Raw genomic sequence first — 19,395 nt, 5'->3', positions numbered from 1 at the left:
TGAGACTGGCTTCTTCCACGCGGCGTGAGTCTCACTCACTAGCTCAGGGCTTTCTGCAAGCGAGTAGTGTCTCCCGCTGTGGACGGAACACAGTTTGTGCAGCCAGGCTCCCATCGAGGGGCTTCTGAGTTGTTCCCAGTTTGGGGCTTTCCCAAATCAAGCTGCTCCGAGCACCCTGTGCGGGTCTTCCTCTCCCTGCCTGGGGTCAGCTGCTAAGCCTACATTCCCACCAGCGAGGTGTGGGTAGACCAGTGTCTCCACATCGTTACCAGTTTTTGGGGTTGTCACCGTTTTTGGTTTTTTTTATGTTAGCCTTGCCGACAAGTGCGCCGTGATTGTTCACTGCGGTGTTAGTTTGCATTTCCTAATGGCCCGGGGTGCTCAGCAACTCTCCATGCACTTAATCGCTCTCTGCACGTTTTCTTCCAAAAAAAGTGTCTGCTGGCGTCTCTTGCCTGTTTGCAAATGAGGTTGTTTCGTTTTTTACTGCTGAGGGTTTTGGGGGGCCTTGTTATCTGCGGAGTTCATTTTACAGAGATTACTGTTGTTGAGTTTGGACGGCTCTTTCCATGTCCTGTGTTCAAGTCTCCGTCGGATGCGGTTTGCAAGCATCTCCTCCCAGACTGTAGCTTGTCCTCTCGTCCTCCCACCAGTCTTTCTCAGAGACAGAGCTTTACGTCCAATGAAATTCAATTCATCCATTTTCCCTTTTATGGACTGTGTTTGTGATGTCGAAGCTAAGAGCTCCGCCTAGTCCAGGAACCTGGAGATTTCCTCCTGGTTTTCTTCCTAAAAGCTTTATACTTTTGTATTTTAGATCCATGGTCCATTTTGCATTAATTTTTATATAAACTGTGAGGTTAAGGTCAAGCTTCATTTTCCTGCCTGTGAATGCTCACCTGCTTCAGCACCATTTGCCGAAAAGACTATCTTTCCTGCGTGGAATTGCCTTTACACACTGGTCCGAATCACTTGGGCATATTTGTATGGGTTTAATTCTGGTTCTCTGCTCTGTTCTGTGGATATCTGTGTCCACCCTCCACTAACATCACACAGGCTTGATTATTGTAGCTGTACACAGGCTTACCTTGTTCTATTGTGCTTTGCAAATATTGCATTTTTTACAAATTGAAGGTTTGTGGTACACCTGCATCAACCAAGTCTATCGGCATTATTTTTCCAGCAGCTTTTGCTCACTGTCTCTGTGTCACATTTTGGTAATTCTTGGAATGGTTCATACTTTTTCATTATTATTCTATTTGAATTGCTGCAGTTTCATGATAAAATTTTAACAGATGAGGAGGAGTTGGTTCTTATGCATGAGCAAAGAAAGTGGTTCTTCTTTTTTAAGGTTTTGTTTATTTATTTATTTATTTGAGAGAGTGAGCAAGCATGAGCCGGGGGAAGGGTAGAGGGAAAGGGAGAAGCAGACTCGCCCCGCTGAGCAGGGAGCCCAACGATGCGGGGCTCCATCCCAGGACCCTGGGATCATGACCTGAGCTGAAGGCAGACGCTACACGGACTGAGCCACCCAGGCGCCCCAAGAAAGTGGCTTCTTGAGATGACATCCATTCTTGGTAAAGAGGCTGTGAGGACTGTTGCAATGACAATGAAGGATTTAGAATACACATAAACTTAGTTGATAAAGCAGAGGCAGGGTTTGAGAGGACTGACTCCAGGTTTGAAAGAAGTTCTACCGTGGGCATGATGGTGCCAAACTGCATTGTATGTTACAGAGAAATCCTTCATGAAAGGAAGAGCCCACGGACACAGCAAACTTCACCGTGGCCTTATTTTCAGAAATTGCCACAACCACCCCAGCCTTCAGCAACCACAGTCTGATCAGTCAGCAGCCATCCATACGGAGGCAGGACCCTCCACCAGCAAAAGGATTGGAACTCACTGCAAGCTCAGATGACAGTTAACATTTTTTAGCAATAAAGTATTTTTTTAAATTAGAGTATGTACATGTTTTAGATATCATGCTATTGCACACTTCATACACCGCAGTGTAGTATAAACACAACTTTAAACACACTGGGAAACCAAACAATTCATTTTGACCATTTTTTTTTGTGATATTTGAATTCACTGAGGTGGTCTGAACCCGCACTCACGGTATCTCCAAGGTCTGCCTGTAATAGGTCTTAAAATCGGATAGACTGATTCAACCCACTTTATCTTCTTTTTAAAAATTTTTTTAGCTATTCTAGTTCCTTTGCATTTCTATATAAAAGTTAGAATAATTGCATCTATTTCTACAAAAGTCTTGCTGGAGTTTTGATAAGAATTACGTTAAACCCGTAGAGCACTTTGGGAAGAATTGACATCTTTACTATGTGAAGTCTTCCAAACCATGAACATGGTATGTCTCTTAGTTTATTTAGATCTTTTCTTATTTCTTTCATCAGTGTTTTGTAGTTTTCAGCATACAACTTATGTGTGTGTGCTGTTATATTTATACCTAAGTTTTTAGCGCTTTTTTTTAGTGTTTGTACGGTGGTATTGTGATTTTAACTTCAGTGTCTACATGGTCATTGCTAATATATGTAAATACAATCAATTTTGTATACTTATCTTGTATCCTGTGACCCTGCTGAACCCATTTATTAGTTCTAGGAGAGTTTTTTGTAAATGCCTTGGAATTTTTGTGTAGACAATCATATCATCAGCAAACAAAGACAGTTTTATTTCTTCCTTTCTGATCTGCTTTCCTTTTCTTGCCTTGTTGCGCCGGCTAGAACTTCGAGCACGATGCTTAATGAGAATAGTGAGAGCAGACATCCTGCCTTGTCACAGTTTAAGCAAGAAGCATTCAGTCTTTCACCACGAAGTGTGACGTGAGCTCTAGGTTTTTGGTAGATGTTCTTTGTCCACTTGAAGTAGTTCTCCTCTCCTCCTGCTTTTCTGAGAGTTTCCAAAATGAACAGATGTTAAATTTTTTCAAATGTTTTTATGAATTGATATGATCATGTGTTTTTTTCTTTAGCTGTTAATATAGATTACATTCATTGATTTTCAAATATCAAACCAGCCTTGCATCCCTGGAATTAATCCCACTTGATGTTTAATCATTTTTATATTTTGCTGAATTCGAATCACTAATATTGTGTTAAGGATTTTTGCATCTGTATTCATGAGGAATAATGGTCTGTCCTTTTCTTTTTTTTTTTGGTTGTCTTTGTCTGGATTTGGTATCAAGTTAATACTGGCTTCATAAAATGAATTGGAAAGTGTTCCCTCCTCTTCTGTTTTCTGGAGGAAATTGATTAGAAATGTGTTCACTCTTCTTTAAATGTTTAGTCGAATTTTCCAGTGAAACCATCTGCATGTGGCAATTTCTTTTGGGGGAGCTTCAAAATGAGGAATTCAATTTCCCTAATAGTCATTCAAATGACCTGTTTCATATTGGGTGAGTGTGGTAGTTCGTGCTTTTCTAGGAATTGCTCCATTTTCCTCTAACATTTCAAATTTCTGTGTGTAGAGTTGTATGTAGTGTTCCCTTATTATCCTTCAGGGTTTGGAGTCATATCCCCCCTTCATTCCTAATACTGTGAATCTGTGTCTTCTCTGTGTGGTATTTTTGCCAATCTTGCTAGAGATCTGTCAATTTATGAATATTTTTAAATAACCAGCTCTTGGCTTCATTGGTTTTCTGCATTGTTTTACTATTTTCTTTTTCATTATTTCTGTTATTACTTCCTTCCTTTCTTCTGCTCTTGTTGTGGCTTTATTTTGCTCTTCATTTTCTAGGCTCTTGAATAATTGAGCTGAGTTTCTCCTGTCTTCCAATGTAAGCATTTAGTGCTATAAATGCTTCTCTCAGCACTGCATTAGTCATGTCTACAGCTAAGTTTGGGTGTATTCTATTTTCATTTTCATTCAGTTCAGGGTCCATTTTATTGCTTTTGAGACTTCCTCTTTGACCCATGAATTACTTAAGGGTGTATTGTTCAATTTCCAAGGTTCTCCTATGATTTTTTTGTTACTGATTTCCAGTTGGATTCTCTTATGGTCAGAGACCATACTCTACATGGTTTCAATTCTTTAAAATTTGTTGAGGTTTTCTTTGTGGTCCAGGATATGGTCTGTCTTGGTCTATGCTTCCTAGGCATCTGAGAAGAATATGTGTTCTTCTATTGTTAGGTGGAGTGGTCTATTGCTTGTTTGATGGGCTTCTTAATTTATGTCAAGCCTTCAAGATCATTAACTCTCAAAGGTTATGTAATACATTATTTCTCCCAAGGATTTCAGAAGAAGTGATCTAAAATACTGCAGAGTTCACCAAGGAAGCCTGTGAAACTTTCTCCCTGGTGGCTCTTGTCCGTGGAGTCACTGTTTCTCTTCCCTGGTATAGGTGTAGGCCTCTTTGAAGGATAGGGCCTTGGATCAGCCAGCAGCTCCACACAGGGCTCTATGAAAATTTTACTCTTACTGTTTCGAGAGATACAACAAGACCTCGTTTTTCTTCTTCTCATCCAGTCTTAGAATGCTAAAGCTATAGAGAACCTTGGGTCATCACCCATTCATTTGGCAAGTGAAGGGATGAAAGGTTTCAAGAGGCTAATTTAGACTGATTGCTTTTTAAATACTTTCATGAAATTAATATATGTTTGTTATAGAAATGTGTTAGATATAGAGAAACAAAAATAAGAACAAAGTTTATATATAATCTTACAACCAAAAAATAACTACTATCATTATTTTGGAGTGTATCTTCCCAACGTCTTCAAAAAATGAGATCACACTGTATTACTGTTTTACAATCTTTTTTTTTTACTTTAACAACAGACGTGAACATTTTCCAAAATATTATTTCTGATAGCAGAATATATTTCCACAGGCCAAATATACCGTCATTTTTTTAATGTCTTATTTGATTGATACTTCGGCTGTTACAGTTTTCACTAGGTTAAATAACACCGTGATGAACATCTTCTATGTGCATACATGTGTTCCTTCCTAGGAATGGAGGCATTAGATCAGAATATGGGAACATTTTTTTGTTCTTGAGCCCCATCACCAAACTGGATAATTGAGATTTTTTTGTTTGTTTGGGCAGGTTTGGTTTGGTTTTCATTTGTTTTGGTTTTAGCAGAGGGCTAGGCATACAGCCAACAGAGATTACATGACTTAGGAGCAAGTCTTGTGTAGGTTCTCAGTGCTTTAGGGTGTGAACGAATGCCACCTGGAGCCAGGACGAGCTCTCTCCCTTCCCAGGAGCAGGGAGTGCTGGAAAAAACAGTGCTGTGAGCATCTGTGCCTTCCTATGAGGCCTCTGGCATAGGGCCCAGTCAGGAAACAGGAAAACTGGCAGGTTATATTCAGCCTGGGACCTGAACCTTGTAAAGCCACCACCCAGCCCAGGGTTACGTGCCAGGCAACAAAGGGACAAACTTGCTCACCCAGCCTGCTTCCTCTCTCTAGGACCTGCCATGAGAACACTGTGTTTTACATTTGAAATATGCCTTGAACTCACCTTGTCCTAGTAATTACCCCCATAAACTGGAGCAGGGCACTAAGTGAAAACTTCCCGTATTTAGAGACCCAGTCCTGCCTGCTTTTTATGGCCGGTGCAGACTACGGGAGGACCAGAGTCCAGTCACTCTGCTGAGAGACCACTGAGAGCCTCTGAAGGTGGATGGGAAAACTCCAGGCCCTGCAGAGGCCTTGGCATGCTGACGGCGGCCCGAGCGTCCCTCCAGGTAACCCAGGCAGCTCCCTGCCGCTGCGCTGGCACCACCTGCCCACAACATTCCAATTAAGGTCGTGATGATCGGCAGACTTTTCCCCTTCTCCATCTGTCTTTCTTTTTTGGTCCATAGAGAAAGAAGAATTAATCCAGAGCGTGCTGACCCAGGTGGCAGAGCAGTTCTCAAGGTACAGAATCTTCTAGACACATAGTCCCTGGAGAGGTGTGCTTCTCCGTGCACGGCAGTGGTGGGCCTTGCCCGGAGGCGGTTGGGCCGGCAGGCTTGGGCACATCACTCACCTGGAGGAGTGGCCTTCCAGATGGAGCCCTTTCACGACTTCTGTACCTAGGCCAGGGCGGGTGGGGTCCAGGAAGCACTCCCCTTATACCAAAGACGGTTTTAGAGTGGGAGCTCGTGTTACTGAGAGTTTTCTCCCCTGGCTCTTATGCGACTCGGAGTTCAACCTATGACAACTGACACCATTTTTTAAGTGGGCTTTAAAATAAGCATTGCCATGGAGATCCTGTGTAGACGTGGGGCTTCTTTCCATGACGAGTTATCCTGCGAGTTCCAAAGTAATGCTTTCCATTCCTTCATAATTGCACTGTGGCATGTCACCGCCCCGGGGCCTGTGGGTGACACATTCTTAAAGCCCGAGCGGCTGCAGTGTACGGGCTGGAGCCTGGAGAGGGCACACGGGGTTCCCTGAGCCCAGCAGGGCAGGGGTGCAGGCCGGGCCGTCCCTGCTGTGAGCAGAGGCCCCGGGGGCCTCCCCGGAGAGCAGGTGCTCACCGCCCAGGTGTGGGGAAGTAAACACACCCGCCAGCCTCCCGTCTTGGAGAAGAGGCCCTGGAGATGGTCTGAGGGTGTGTCTCTTTCCTCCCCGCCCCTTGGAGGCCTCGGGCACCTTAAAAGCAACCTCTCTCATCCTGTGCCCCCTATAAGGGTGAGCCCTCAGAGAGGGGGGTGGAGCCCACCGGGAGGCCTCACACAGGGCAGGGGTGCAACAGAGGTTTGCCACGCCCATTTCAACTTTAACAGTGATGACTTTTTTTCATTCCTAGAGCATTTAAAATCAACGAACTGAAAGCTGAAGTCACGAATCACTTGGCTGTGCTAGAGAAGCGAGTCGAATGTGAGTGAGGTTTCTGTTTCCTTTTTGCTTGTCTTTTAACCTCAGTTTAAATTAACCGTGTCCCCGGAGGCTGAGTGGTGAGTGGAGGGAGGGAAGGCTGGAGGTAAGCGGGAATGTCTTTTCTTGTGAAATGCTTAAAAACTAGCTTTGATGCTGACAGAGGCGAGAGCCACGAGCATCTGTTTATACCGTGAAAGTCACCTGGAGACCCGTGACACATCACCAGTGCACGGCGACTCGGACCACCGCACCTGCTCGGCAGCAGCACAAGGAGACGCTCCTTCGGTGCAGAAGAGGACAGAATGAAAACGCAAAGCCCCCCAGACCAGCCCCCTTGGGAGAGGACCTTCTGCTGAACATCTTCATGTCTCTTTTTACATGAACGAGGCAAGCCGATACGCTCCGTGCCTTCACAACTGTTTTTTGGAATATGCCTGCCAAATCGTTAGCTCTTGGTTCCCCGTCACCACCGTGGCAAGCAGAAAAACTCCAGCAAGGACAGGAGAATTGGTTCAGGTCTTGACTCAGGGACCAAACAGCTGAAACTGGGAGGGGGACAGCTTCCGTCTCTCACCCTCGGCGTCCTCGTCCATAAAATAAGGAGCGAGCAATGCTTGAATTCTCACACCTCGCGATTCCCCATCCAACTCACATCTTTGTCAATGTCAAGGCAAAGGGCAGCCTATTTATTAAACGCAGGGATGAGGGGACGAAATCTGAACCTGAGGCCAGCAGGGCCATGGCTTCCTCTGACGGTGTCTGGCTGATTCGTATTCGCAGGACGCACTGAATGTCACTTAACGTATCTTGTACGAATTGCTTGGATTTTTTTCAAAAAGAATGTTCAGGATCACGCAAAAACCTATTCACCTTAATAACTTGAAGCATGACTTACGTAGTCCTACTTCTCAGAGTATGCTGACATTTAGAAAATCCATTTGGTATTCTGTCTTCAAAACCGATTTATTTTCCCCATTGATGACAAGGAAGCCACAAAGAGATTAAGTGACCCGCTGAGGCTCATCCAGCAAATTGGAAAAGTAAATAAGACTGGGACCAGCACTCGCGGTCCAGGCGGGGCCACTCGCGCTGCGCAGGACCCCCGGGCGCCTGGAGGGCAGATCGGGAAGCAGCCACACATGCTGGTCGCGGCTGCATTCAGCAGAAAAGGGGCTTCTTCCTAAAGGATTCTGGGGAGCTCCAGGTGGCTGGGAGGCCTCAATAGCAGGGCTCGCTTGGTGGCTCTGTGGCAGGAGCAAGATCCCAAATCCCACGCAGGGCTGACGCCACGACGATACCGTATCTGAGCCCCAGATGCACGCTGTCTCCCCAGCACCCAGAGCTCTGTGCTCGGGCCCCACGGTCCCCATGGCCACTGCTACAGACATTAGGCTGCCTCCTCATATACTGGCCACAGATCCGAAGTCTGGACAGAGCTGGACCGTGTGCCCACGTCCCGGCTGCCAGGGAATGCGCTCGCTTCCCGTGGCTATCCTGATGGCGTACGATTAACGCAGGAGCTTAGAGCAACGGAAATGGACTGTCTCATAGCTGTGGAGGCCAGAAGTCCCAGACTAGGAGGTTGGGGGGCCAGGTCCTTCTGGTGGCTCTGAGACAGAATGTGCCCCGGCCTCTTCCAGCTGCTAGTGGCTCTGGGAGTCCTTGGCTTGTGGCCACATCACCCCAGACCACCTTGTCTTCACATGGCCCCTCCCAGAGATTCTGTGTCTCGGGCCCTGGAAGGACACCTGTCTTTGGATTTAGGGCCCACCCTCACCCAGGATGATCCCGTCGGGAGAGCCTTGATCGATTATATCTGCAAGAACCTTTCTCTCAGGTGAACTCATGAGTTCTGGGGGGTCAGGATGTGAGCGTATCTTTTTGGGGACACAGTGCAACCCACTATAGTGAGTGTTTGCAGTGGGAGGCAAGCTCAGCTTCCCACCCAGCCCCGTAAAGTAGGGCATTCTCCAGATGCTGTGGGAAGGGGTTCAGCCAAAGAACACAAAAAGCATTTGCTGCTGATTCACCATCTATGTTTACAGAAGTCGCCCAGATGCGCCCGGGGGCGGCAGGTGCCTCCTGCTTGGCCTCCCCTGGGGCCGGGCCACGCCGGCTTCTCCCCACCCCCCTTCTCTCCCAGAAGCCAGCTCCGGCTCCTGCTGGTACTTGCAAACAGGAAAGTTGAGGAGGCCATTAATGAATTTTCAAAACTCCTACAGAACATCGTGCCGGCCTCAGCTGGTGAGGCTTCCGGTATCTGGCCGTGGAGACAGTGATCGGGCCGAGAAGTGTTTTGATTTTGCCCCCAAGCAGTGTGTGAACTGAGAACTACAGGACGGGGCACCTACGCCCTTCTTCCCTGCCTGGCCAAGCCCTGAATCCTCCAGAACTCGCTCTCCCTGTAGGCCCTCACATAAATCACATACATCATGCGAATGCACACAGATTACCTGGAGGGCGCATCACCCCTCCACGCACGGGGCTCAGGCTGGCTGCATACACTGCGATTAGCCGTGTTGTCACTAACTGTGCTGACTTCCAGCACCAGAGGCCCAGGCACTGCAAGAACAGGATCAAGGGACCAAGTACGGAGGAGAGAAAGGTCTAAGAGCCGTGGGCCGAGATAGCGACTTGGCAGTGGTCAGGTGAGAGCGTGGGCAGTAGTCCTCCCACAGTCCCAGCATCCCCACCACCCCCTGACTGCCCCCTTCTAGCGGGAACACACCCCGCCCAGGGCATGCCCACGATTCTGACAGCTCTCGTCCTCCTTGAACTCCACCAGGCTTCAGCCGTGTCCTCCCCTGGCACTTCTGGCTGGCCCCTTCCCAGTCTCCAAGCCCCCTGCCCCATAGCACAGAAGGGGCGGGGTGCCTCACCTGTGCTGAGCTCCAAAAAGCCACCCAAACACAGCAATTCCTTCCCCCAAAGATGTGAGTACCCAGGGTATGGCAGGGACCTCGGAAGGTCCTCTTGAGAAGGGCCCTGCAGCAGACCCCTCATGCGGGTCACGTGGGAACTGGCCATCTCAGCTACGCAGATGGCAGTCCTGACCCTGCCTGTGCGCTGGGAAGGCTGCCAGGCTCGACTGCCAGGCTGTTGCACTGGGCCTGGGCCAGACGCAGACTGTCACGCACATGCTCACATGCACGCACACACGTGCTCACACATGTAAACACGTGCGTGAACATCCAGAGACACAGGCACACATACTCTCACATATATGCACCCCCCACGTACACACCTCACATGCATGCGTGTGTAAACACAGAGACACGTACACATAAGGACGCGCACATGCTTTATCCGGTATATATGAGCTGTTACTAGCTACTTTCCATGCTTGAGTTCAAGGAGGCCTGCGGCTAGGACTGGCGTGTATAAGCCACATTACGCTGGTTTGACTTGTTTTAAGTGGAATTTCCTTTTTTTTTTTTCACTTTCTCAAAATTCCTCTGAATTAAATATAAATATCTGAATTTCTCTTAATTCACTTTAGAAGCTTTTCTTCCTTTTTATGTAAGTCGTTTTTCTTCTTCAAGGGAGTCTGAGGTCTTACTTAGGTTAGAAATCATTATAATAAAAAAATATTATTATAAAAAATAAATAAATAAATTTTTAAAGCAGTTTTTCTCAAAATATAGTGCCAGAACCCATGGAGTTCACCTTTCAGAGAATCCATAAGGTCCATACTTTCCCAATTACCCATCTGTTTGAAGCTGGGTTTTCTTTAATCATTTCAACCAAAACAATGCATCACAGCAGATGGAATGCAGAAACAGATAAGAGAATCTGGTTTTATATTAAGCCAGACATTAAAGAGATCTACAAAGTTATAAAACAACAACAACAAAAAAAAACCAAAAAAAAAAAGAAATCATTTCATGGATACGGGACCCCCAGGTCCTCACCTCGCTTTCTGGTTGGAGTGAAACCTCACAGGGGCTCCACTTCCTTCCTTGTTTGCGGGACGTGGCCGCGGCGCCAGGCGCCCTGCTCCGGGGCCCAGGCCTGGACCAGACCTGAAACACTGGGAGAGCTGGCCCATGGGACAGAGTTTAATGCCGGGTCACACAAACAATCTGCAAGCCTCGAAGACGAAACCCAAGCTTTTCTCTGTGTCACTCGGGACGTGTGGCCTATGCACATTCTTTGCCGAAACCTCTGGAGGAAGTGTTGAAATACAGCTGTAGCCATTCGCATCTTTAATGAACTTCGGTGAGCTCTGCAGCTGAAGATGGGTCTTGCCGGCCAAGGAGGCCTCTCGGGGAGCCCAGCAAGCCAGTGGAGGAGAGGAGGGGGCAGAGCCGCCTCCGTGGCCTCTGCCCACTGAACCCCTTCCCCAAAGCCAGCACCCCTCTTTCAGAATCCTTCAGGCTGACCTGTGACTTACAGAGGCTCCCCACTCCGTGAGTCCTGAAGTCCTCAAGGGGACCCCCGGTTGCAGGGGGTGTTCCTCAATGGGGGGCTCCAGCAGCCCTCCAGGGCTCTAGTGTGGGGTTCCGCTCTGTGCTCACCCATTTAAAGTTTGCAGGTGGACAGGGGGGCCGCCATGTAGGGACCTGACATCCAGCTTCACTGGACAGCTGTCGCCAGGGTCTGCGCGGGACTTCTCAGGGCCCCCACTCCTGGGCCAGGCCTCCTCCCTCCTGTGGGACAGGGGCAAAGTGGGGCTGGGACAGGCCAAAGGTGAACTGCGGAATCTTCCAGAGGCAGCCTTGGAAGGGACGGGAGCAGGGGCACCGGGTGTGGGGTGTGCCGGCTGCCCCCCGAGCTCCCTCCCCATGTTCCGCCTTTAATTCTGCGACATGTTTTTCTCTCCATTGATTAATGCCCAACTTTGCCATCTTGTTACTCACGATCAATCTCCTTGGCAACGAGGCTCTTCATAAGCGTAATTGCCATAAATTCTGAATCTCTGGGATTCAAATTAGTGATATTGTGCTGTGCTGCCCAAAAGCCTTAATTTGAACATCACCCCCGGCAAATGGCCCGGAAATCTGATCTACGTGAACGGACACCGAATATTCGGACATCACACACGCACAAGCCAGGAGCCAGGAGGCGGCTGCTAACATGGGGCGTGTCCTTAATTCCCTGAGGACAGTAAACAGCAAATGAGAAAACACAAGCAGCATGATTGCAATTTTGTCTTTCTTGAACTCCGGATGGACAGACAGCTATTTTGAATGCACGGGGGTGGGAGAGAAACGCCTGGGAAGACCCACACCAATATACGTGATAAATGGGTCGTTCTCTGGGCCAACAGGACTGTGGATACATTTTAAAACATTCTTCTTGGAGATTCTCTGTATCTCCTCCGTCTTCCACAACAATCAGATGTAATTTTGTAACAAGAAAAACTATGTTTAAAATGTAGTGAACGTAACCGGGACTTTGGCGGGCACCGCCTCCCCGTCTGGACTCTACACTCCTTGATTCGCTTTTGGCTCTTCGCCAGATCTGCTTACTTTCTGGAAATGTCTGCCCTTCACATGCCCACGAGACTGAGCTCCTTCCCACGGATGTCGAATCTGCCATCTGCTGAGGTCAGCGTCCCAGCGGCAGATGCAGCTGGAACCGTGACTCCCTCGCGGGCGAGCCTCCTGCGGTGTGGCCCAGGGCCTGGACACCGCACTCTGGGAGGTCCAAACCAGCAGGGCTGTGAGCTGCTGCGGTTTTCTCCGAGGAGGACCTGTGGCTTCCAGTCACTTCCTAATGGGGTCTGTGATGCAAGGAAGCACGAAGAACACCCCACTCAGAAGGAGGGTGTGGGCTCTTGGTGAGGGAGTGAACCGTCCCCAAGGTCGAATTCTCTGCGTTTCCCCACTTGGCTGGTCCCAACCTCTTGCACTGAGGGCCCCGGGCTTTGGTGCTGTGTCCTGGTGGGGGACCTTCGGCACAACACCCCCCGTGTGGCACAGAAGCAAGTCACCAGGCCCACAGCCGAATATCAGATCCTCCAGATTCCCACCACTTTGGACAGAAAGAAGCAGTATTTTCAGCAGCCCTGCCCCCATCTGGGCCCTGACCCTGGAAACGCCTGGAAGACTGCCCAGGGAGCGTGGGGTTCAGGCAGGCTGCCGGGAGCTTCTCCTCTGTCAACACTTGCCGTGGGAGGGGATTGTTTTTCCTGGAGAAATCATTCGCATCATATTTTTAGGTATTCAGACCACGCTTGAGGGAAAGGGGACGAGAGTAGCATCGTGGGTAGTGTCTTTTTGCATAAAAGTTGAGGTAAGATTGCAGAGTAGCGAAGCGAATCTCTTCTGTTTCTTAAAAGCAGACGCGAACCTGAAAGCCTCTCCGAGGCCGCTTGCTGTGTGTGTTTCTGGGCTACGTGCACACACGCCAGAGTGAAGGCCTCAATGCTGGGTGCTCGCTGGGAGGCATGAGCTCCAGTACGTTCTTGGGGGAACGGTGGTGTCCGGACTTTGCAGGCTCTCCTCTGCAGCGGGGCGGCAAGAATGTGAGCGAGCCCAGGCTCTGCTCACCCTTGACCAGGCCTGTTCGCGTCTCCCCCACACAGAGTCCACACCTTCTCCTGGTTACCTGCTCTGGCGGGGACTGAGCATGGGAAGGTTTTCTAGCAATATGAGCTCATCCTTGCTGGGAAGGCTGGGGGTTTGCCCCCTGAGCCTCTCTTGTGTTTTCATGCAATGCGGCCTTATTTCCTCCTCTTCTTTCTGGAATAAGATTTCTTTGTCCCGTCTTCAGCTGGTGCTTAGAGGCCTGGAGAGAAAGTGGGGAGTGCGTGCAGGAAGACTCGGGATTGTGGGGAGGGCAGCAGGGGCTCTGCCCTGCAGAAACGGCAGGGAGGGGTGCGGTGGATCGTCCTGGCCCCGGACGGGACAGGCCCACCAGGCCAGAGTCCTTGTCCCTGAGCTGTTAGCATCCTCCGCAGCAGAGACCACGGCAGGAGCCAGAGCCAGCTTTTCTCGTGGGGCCAGACCCAGTTTCCAGCCTCTCCAGGTCCTCCGCGTGTCTCCATGGTAACCCCCTTGTTTCTCTTCGTCCCAGTGGAAGGCCTGAAAGTGGTGGAGATCGAGAAATGCAAGAGTGACATCAAAAAGATGCGGGAAGAGCTGGCGGCCAGAAGCGGCAGGTAAGGCCAGGCCTGGGAAGAGAGGCCCTGCACGTGGGCCCGGGAGGGGGCTCTGGGCTGTTCTCCTCGGAGCCCTGTGGCAGGGCCCGACCCCACTGTGACCGGGGGGAGTGCAGGGTACAGGCAGCCCGGCTCCGGGTTGTCAACCGCACAGCCTTCTTACCCCAGGAGCGTCTACGGCAGACGGAGGCGAGGAGGACGGCTTCACTTAAAGGGGGAATGACCCTCCCACAGAACAAAGCGTTAGGATTCACTTATCCAGCCTGAGAGAAGTTGGCTGCGATTTTTAAAGAAAGGGCCCAATAAGAGGAGAAGACGTTTGGCTTGCAGGGGATGGCGTGCTGGTGCCCGGAGGCCATGCTCCTGTGTGGACGTCCCCACAGCACAGAGCAGCAGGTCACAGGGGAGATGCCACACGGCCTCTGGCCATTCTCCACACAGATCACTTGTCGTGCAGAATGAGGGCTTCTCCCCTGGGAGCTAAAATTCGTGGAAAAAACACCCCGGGCTTCCTTACGCCCCCCTCGAAAGCAGGTGTTTGTACAGCGGGACCCTCTGCCGAAACTGTGGTCACAGCAAGCATTCAGGGTGACAGCGGAGGTGATGGGGGAGGGAGCACGCACAGCGAGCACGTCCAGTGTGGGGAGCTCGGCGGGACTTAGTGGGGACAAGGAACCGCAGCACAGCCCTGCGCATATCGGGTTGTCTTTGGAAGCAGGGAAGGCACTTTGAAGGCAGGAGGTGAAGGGGAAGCTGATGGTGCCAGTGTAGTCCCGTGCGAGAGCCGAGGGGCTGGCCAGCCTTGGGCAGGCTCGAAGCCATGTTAATGTGGTCTTACACGGACCACACCACGTTTATATCACACCCACTGGGCACCTGACCTGGATTTGGGGATGTCTCATCCCATGTGATTTGGGGAAGTCGGGGTGAACAAGTTTGAGAAAATAGCGAGTGAATAATTCATCCTAGACACCCCCTTAGTGAGAGGCTCTTTAGGGGCAGGAGACAGAGCCCCCTGTGGGACCGGGTACGGGCTGAGAGTTGGCTGGGGCAGGCAGGTGGGCCTGGCTCAGCAGCTGAAAGGACACTCAGGCCCTCCGCAGCTGTGGTCATGGAGTTGCCCTCTGCTGGGCCTCCATCCCGTGGCCAGTCCACACGGCCACGTAAGAAAAGCCAATTAGCCCAGCCTGGTCGGCCTCGCTGAGCCCGCAGTCCTCTGCAGCTGGCCGCCGTGGCTGAGTGCCGTCCATGCCCGCTGCGCTGAGAGCCTGGTGGCCCTGTGCCATCTGCCCAGGAGCCGCCTCTTCCCCAGGACGGACACTCCGGCCGCTTCAGCGTTACCAGCCTCATCCGGCAGCTTCCGGGGAAGGGAAGTAAAGAAAGGAAAGCCTCCCTGAACTGCCTCCCGGCTTCAGTCCCTCGTGTGTACGACGGGCCAAGGAACCTCACCGCCCAGAGAGCATGTCTCCGGGGCAGGAATGGGACCCCTGAGGCCCCTTCCCACCTCTGTGGGCCTTACCCCACACACGTGCCGCACCCACGCAGCCCACAGAGCACCTGCGGGAGGGTTTTTAGAAGGCAGTCTCTTGTCCCTCCTCGAATGACTAAGTCCTGCCGCCTGCCCAAAGCCACAGGGGTGAGTCATGAGCCCCGCCCTCGCCGGCCCCCTCCCTGCCATGTGCCGGGCCCCCTCCAGCTCCTGCACCTTCCTCCCATGCTGGGGAAGAGGGGTGGCTGCCAGCCCTGCTCCTGCCGCTCGGGTTGGTCCACGTTGTCCCAGTGTCCCGTGGCAGCCACAACAGCACCACGGTCTGGGGGCCTGAAACACTTCTGACAGCCAGAAGTCAGAGATCAAGGTGTCCATAAGGCCACGCTCCTTCTGAAGGCTCCAGGGAGGATCTATCCCAGCCCCTCTCGGAAGCTTCTGGATGTCAGCAGCCCCTGGGGCTCTGGCTGGTCCGTGCGTTACTACAGCCTCGGTCTTCACACGGCCTTCTCCCCGTGTGTGCCTCTGTGCCCAAATGTCCCTTTTCCAAAGGACACCAGTCCTATTGGATCAGGGCCCACGCTGCCCCAGTGTGGCCACATGTGCAGTCATTACACCTGGGATGACCTCCTTTCAAAGGAGGTCACGTGCACAGGTCCTGGGGTCAGGACCTCCACTGCTCACTTTTGGGGGACATAATCCAACCCACAAAACAGCATAGGGGGAGCATACACCCAGCTTTAGAGCACATGGGAAGAAGCCCCCGGGAGCCGAGAGGCAAACCGTGACCCGCAGGCGCCCATCTGGCCCAGTAGGCAGAGCTGGGGCGTGGCGGGTGCCTGGGCCCAGCCGAGGATTGAAGCGCTCTTCCTCGCTGCCCAGAAAGGACATTTTTAGAGCTCACGGTGCCATGGTCCAAAGAGAAGCCTTCCCGGTGCCCTAACTGCTTGGCGATATTCTCAGCAGACGGTTTTCACAGCATCCCACAGAGGTGAGAGACGGGTAGATGCGACTATTCAGTCACAGAATGGGGGGAAAACTCTCGAACATTGCAGACACGTTTAGGAAAAAGAAACCCAGAGGCCTGGGCCCAGGTCTAACCCACAGCCAGGCCACCCACCCCGGGCCCTGGTTCAGGAGCCCAGCAGCCCCTTCTGTGCCTTTCTGTGCCCCACACAAGTGGCCCTTCCCTTTGCTTTACAGAGAAATGAACACAGATGGCAAACAGGAGGCCGCATGTGTCCCCCCGTTCTGTCTCTGTTGTCTGGAAGGTTCCATTGTAGTCACGCAGGCACACCGTGCAGCATTTTAGAGTCCCTGGGACCAGGCTCCCCAATGCAGGGCTTCGCCTGGACCGGGGGGAGGGGGGAGAGACAGGCACCCACACAGCTCTTCCTGGTGATATCAACCCGGCTAGGCGGTGGTCGGCCTCCGTGGGAGGACAGACAGATGTCTGTCCCCCGTGCCCACACAGCTGGCTAACAAGCCTGAACGGTGGCCCCACATTCGCCCCTACACGAGCACCACCCAGCCAGGCCTCTGTGCCAGGGGACTTCCCGCACTGGGAGTAGCAGTGGAGTGGGGTCGTAGGCAGGCTCCCAGATGCCCCCGGAACAGGCCATGCTCCACCGAGTTTCTCCTGATCCAGTTTCCTGCTCACATTTAGGGCAGGGCCAGGCCTAGCTGAGCACAGAGTGGAGCCTGCCGCTTTACCCCGGGTGGGGGAGGGCTCCAGTCTCCACTTTCATCCCAAATGGCCTTGTCCACTGAATGAGCCACCTGGGGGGGGGGGGGCTGGGAGCCCAGGAAATGGAAGCAAAAATAAGCCCCAAATAGAATGAAAAGAAAAGGCACCATGCCAGCTACTCTGTCGCTGGAGGATGCCGGTTCCCGTGGCAACGGGGCACAGGGGGAGCACGCAGGGCCGCCTGGCCAAGGTGGGGGGGCCCTGGCAGGAGTCACCGGGCACCCAGCAGACACTCCCGACGCCGGGATTTTCAAGGAAGCAGCTGGAGTCCAGCAGGCGAACCATCTTGCTTTGCGCAAGCTTCCCCATCCTCCCGGGAAACGCGCACAGCCGTCGTACACGGCGCGCGTGTGGATGTTTGCACGGAGAGGCTCAGCGCAGGAAGACAGGGCGATGGTGTGGTATCCTTTCCCAAGTGCACACACCAAGCTCGTCACTGCTCAGAAACGTGCGGGGGCGACTTCTCGTTTACAGGGCGGCAATGGAGACCCTCTGGTTGGTGACTTTTAGGGGTTCAAGGGTTATTCTTCTACTGAGTCTCTTAAAATCCCTTCCACACACGAGGTCTGGTGAGTGTTGTAAGCATCACGTTGAGGGAAAGAATAGCAAGACCCCCAGAAAATTGTACGGAAGGCTCCTTTATCAGAAAGGAAACAGTTATTACTCTGAGTTTCCAAGTAGCATAAGCCCCGGGGAAAACCTCCAGACTGTACGGATGGGGGTGGGGGGTGAGCCCCACCTGAAAGCTGGATGCCGAGCCGCCCAGATGTGCTTCTCTGTATAGAGACCTCTTCTGAAAAGAAAAGAGACCTCTTTTGTAATCTTCCTTCCCCTGACAACGCTGTGAGCAATAACTGGATCAAATCTGAACCAATACCCAGCGCATACATTTTTCCAGGAGGTCACAACGCATGCTCATGTCAACCCAGCAAATGTGTTCTTTTCTCCTTGTAGTTTGATAGATTTTTTTTTGCATTATCTTTCAGTCCCTACTGTATGCAACATTTTTCCCTCTTTCCCCAAAAACCTTCTTACTTCACGTGATACTCATAATTATCTTAAATAACACATAACAGTCCATCTTGTCGATGTACCATAATGGTTTAAATTATTTCCCATTCGGCAACATTGAGGTGGCTTCTGGTTTCGTGTTGTGTTTTTGTAACAACAGATGACGTTGCCGTCAACACCCTCCTGCAAAGAGCAGTTTCCCTGCATCCAGTTCTTTTCTTAAATTCCCCGGTGTAGACGCCCAGGCTTAAAGGACAGGAATGTCTCATGGCTCTTACTAAGTGCTATTGAAGTGCTCTCCTAGGAGACAGGACGTGATGTACAAAGAGTGTAACGTCCAAGGATAGGGAGTATGTTCCCTTCCAGGAAGGTAGGGTCCCAGGGTGGGGAGGGGGCCACATCCAGCCCCCGGGTACCACCAGTGTCAGCACACTCTCCCCCCGATGCTGGAAGGCGGCTTCCCTCCAGAGCACGCCTGGCTCAATTGGTTCTGTCCTTATGGGGGGGGGGGGTACCTCGATACTAAGAAGTGAAGGGAAACAGAGTCAGGAGGCAGAAAGCAAATTCATCTCTAAAGGTAGATACTGGGGGGGAAACTGGAAACGTCCTAAAAGTCCACGGTGGGGGACTGGATTGGCAGCACAGCACACACACCCCCCCCGGGAGCACCCCAGAAGGACGTGCCTTGTCTAAAGCTGAGCTCTGGGGAGCAACGAGCAGAGTTTGCCATGAGCAAGGTGGAAAAAAAAAAAACAAGTAGTAAAAGAGTAAGTTTGAGACACTTCCATTTTTGTTAAAAATCCAAGGCACTGTCCCTGTGTGTCCGTGCCCTGGAAAATTCTGGAAGGATACCCCAAACTTAACAGAAGGTATTTCCAGGGTGTGAGATGGAGAGGAAAGAAGTAGGTAACGTGGGGACTTGCTTTTTAAAAAAATTTTTTTTAAACTTTGCCTACTTCCCTCTTGTTTGAATTTTCTAGAATAAAAGTGCTTTACTTGCATCATTAAAAGATTTTTTAGGAATTTGCACAAAATGAAGGTGACGTGTTCTCGGAGAGCCACAATATCCCAGGTCCAGGCAGGGTCCCTGGGGGGTTAGCAGTGAGAGGTCACTGGCTCTCTGACTTACTCTTCTGTAACAGAGACGACCAAGGGGTGTGTGGGGTCTGGGTTTGGCTGGGGCTTCTTCAGGGTCGCTGTGAGGAGGGGCCCGCCGGA

The 19,395-nt window shown here is 51.2% G+C and overlaps 1 protein-coding gene across 5 annotated transcripts in view; it reads left to right on the top strand.

Annotated features, from left to right (window-relative positions):
• PDE9A (phosphodiesterase 9A) overlaps positions 1 to 19,395 on the top strand; it is a 94,171-nt gene that overhangs the window by 55,001 nt on the left and 19,775 nt on the right. For 4 of the 5 annotated variants that reach the window (XM_040621874.1, XM_040621875.1, XM_040621878.1 and 1 more), the window contains 3 exons: positions 5,826 to 5,880; positions 6,758 to 6,828; positions 13,849 to 13,933. In XM_040621874.1, coding sequence (XP_040477808.1) covers positions 5,826 to 5,880; positions 6,758 to 6,828; positions 13,849 to 13,933 — 211 coding nt within the window. Of the gene's footprint in view, positions 1 to 5,626; positions 5,706 to 5,825; positions 5,881 to 6,757; positions 6,829 to 13,848; positions 13,934 to 19,395 lie in introns of those variants that run through there. The other variant, XM_040621877.1, reaches the window with a different exon arrangement.

Source organism: Ursus maritimus, unplaced genomic scaffold (assembly GCF_017311325.1).
Source record: "Ursus maritimus isolate PB19 unplaced genomic scaffold, ASM1731132v1 scaffold_4, whole genome shotgun sequence".
NCBI classification, from domain to species: domain Eukaryota; kingdom Metazoa; phylum Chordata; class Mammalia; order Carnivora; family Ursidae; genus Ursus; species Ursus maritimus.
This window is presented reverse-complemented; position numbering and strand designations above follow the sequence as displayed.